Source organism: Chaetura pelagica, unplaced genomic scaffold (assembly GCF_000747805.2).
Source record: "Chaetura pelagica isolate M959 unplaced genomic scaffold, ChaPel_1.0 scaffold534, whole genome shotgun sequence".
Lineage (NCBI taxonomy): Eukaryota > Metazoa > Chordata > Aves > Apodiformes > Apodidae > Chaetura > Chaetura pelagica.
The window spans coordinates 952,994-955,425 of NW_009953065.1; the positions used below are offsets into that span (position 1 = coordinate 952,994).

At 42.0% G+C, this 2,432-nt stretch overlaps 1 protein-coding gene across 1 annotated transcript in view; it reads left to right on the plus strand.

Moving 5' to 3' along the window:
* The window catches only part of LOC104387990 (maltase-glucoamylase, intestinal-like), a 57,043-nt gene that overhangs the window by 760 nt on the left and 53,851 nt on the right, over positions 1-2,432 (plus strand). Inside the window, exon 2 of the mRNA XM_009996793.1 lies at positions 2,256-2,415. Within this exon, the coding sequence (XP_009995095.1) occupies positions 2,256-2,415 (160 nt within the window). The remainder of the gene's footprint in view (positions 1-2,255; positions 2,416-2,432) is intronic.

Below are 2,432 nucleotides of genomic sequence, written 5' to 3' on the forward strand. Positions count from 1 at the left end.
GAAAATTCTACCTTCCTACATGCTATTATTCCATTTATAGTATAATAAAAGTAAATCCAGGAGCAAGTGATGAACAAGGTTGCAGCCTTTTTCAGTTGCTCCTTCCTGCAAGTGCTAATTTTCAAAATTTTCTGGAAAATTTAAGCTTCATGTTGATAGGGGGAGAATTAAAGAAATGTCTTGACCCCTGCTGAGGCAATTATTTTCCCCTTGAACTGGCTTTTTCATTAAAAATATCCTTCTTATGAAGTATTTTGAAAGTATTTTACTGCACAAATGAGTTGATAAAAGTCTCTGGTGAACCTATGCTATGTAAAATGATGCCCAGTTAAAAATCTGCTGCAGTATGTTCAGTCATATTCTTTGATTTCCCTAATGAAAACACTGGTGGCTGCATTTGACTCCCATTAGAGAAAGCCAAACAAGCAAACCAAAACCAAACAACAAACGAAAAACAAACCACCAACAACTAAATGAGATGTGTTGGATTTACTCTGTTTTGTGCTTTGTCTGCCAAGGTGCTGTGCCTTGAACTCAGGGCAGTTATTTCCATGGGACTTGCAATCTGCAGGGACACAGTACAAACCAGCAAGGACTTACCCGCCCTGCCCAGAGTGTTCAGTCTTTCATTAGACCATTGATGAATCCTCTCTGATTTTCTGCTCCAAGAAGAAATAATTTAGGGAATGCAGAAGGATGTTCATATTCCTATTATGCTTTGGATGTAAAAGATCAGAATTTAGTGCTTTCCTAAGTTACAGATCTTTGGGGGAGTTAATGCTGGACAGAAAGCAGCAAGGCTGTGGGTATGAATGTCCACCCCAGAAAGCAAGTTGGTGGCCAAGCCTGCCTGCCTGGCAGCTGGCAAAGGTTGAAAGGATTTCTCCTGTTAATTCCTGACTCTAGAAGGTGACGGGCAGGGCTGTGGCTGCAAGGAGCCAGCTCTGCTGTGCATCCTGGCAGTGTCAGACCTGAGCATCAGACCCTTCTGTGTTAAATGAGGGGGGGAGAGTCTTCTCAAAAGACAAATGTAGATGGCACTCAGCTCCTGCTTTTCTGCATTCCCATTCCCTACTTCACAGCATGATGATGGCATTTTCTACTGAATCTACAGTTTTATTCTGTAAATTTTCCCAGTATATGTAATTATTGCTTGTGCACATCTGCTTGTAAAGTTCTTTATGTGGAGAAGCCCAGACCTCATCAGCAGTCACATTTTAAGCTTCAAGAACACAACAGTCCATATTTAAAAAAAAAAAAAAAAAAAAAAAAAAAAAAAAAAAAAAAAAAAAAAAAAAAAAAAAAAAAAAAAAAAGCAGAGGTATTAGTCATTTTATGGAAAAGAGCAATTATCTTTCCAAAAGATTTAATCTTTGAACGTTGCAGTAATGACTAAAAATGACATGTTAACTTCAAAATAAGTATGCTGCCTGCAAGTACGCCTGCTCTCTTTAAGAATATTTGATAACAGAGCATTTTGTTAGCACAGCAGGGTCTCACTGTTCTCCTGCCTCCAGGAGGCTCACGCTGCACAGGAGAACCACAGGGCTCGACCTGCAGCTGCAAAAAGGGAAAGATTTAGCATTTTATTAACAGGTTTTTGCCAGAATGATTCTGGGAATGACTACTTTGTGTCTTCTCTTTCACAGCTGCTATCTTCCCTTTACTCATAACCATACATGTATTGACACAAACTGCTAATACTACATATATATATAGTAGTCATGCAATATAGAAATGAAACCCAATCCAAACTTATGTATTTAATCAGTATTTTTATAGTTATATATATTGTATAGGTGTATGCTGACTTCACATATTTGTTCTATATATTTATAGATGATTCCTGTGTATGCCATAAGAGATACACATGAGTATACAGACGATGTAGCATTTTAACATTGATAACAGCTGTAGTCCTTACTGAACTGCACTTCCTGCTCAGCTGGCCTGAAGAGTTGCTCTCCAGCAGTTTCCTTAGCCTGCTATTTAACTTCCCATGAGCATTTCAACCAAGTCGTGCTTCAGCTGAGCACCAGCAGCTCTGAGCACTGAACAATACCAACCCACTGCCTCGGACTGCAAAAGAAATGGGCTGCTCCTGCCTCGGTCACGAGCAGGCTGAGTCAAAAAAATTATTCAGAGTGGCTCCAAAATGGGGAAACAACAACAAAGAATAGCTAAATAAGTGTGTGTTGTTTGGGTCTTTCTCCTGTGTTTCTCTGCTGCTCTGACTGCTCTTTTTCCCCGGGCAGCCCTGGGGGGATGCCAGGGCTCGGAGCAGGACGCACAGTGTCCCGGGGCGCTGGGGGTGCAGAAGCGCATCGACTGCCACCCCCAGCCCGGCGCTTCCCAGGAGAGCTGCGAGGCTCGGGGCTGCCGCTGGGGCCCCACGGATGTGCCCAACCCTCCCCGGTGCTTCTTCACTGAGG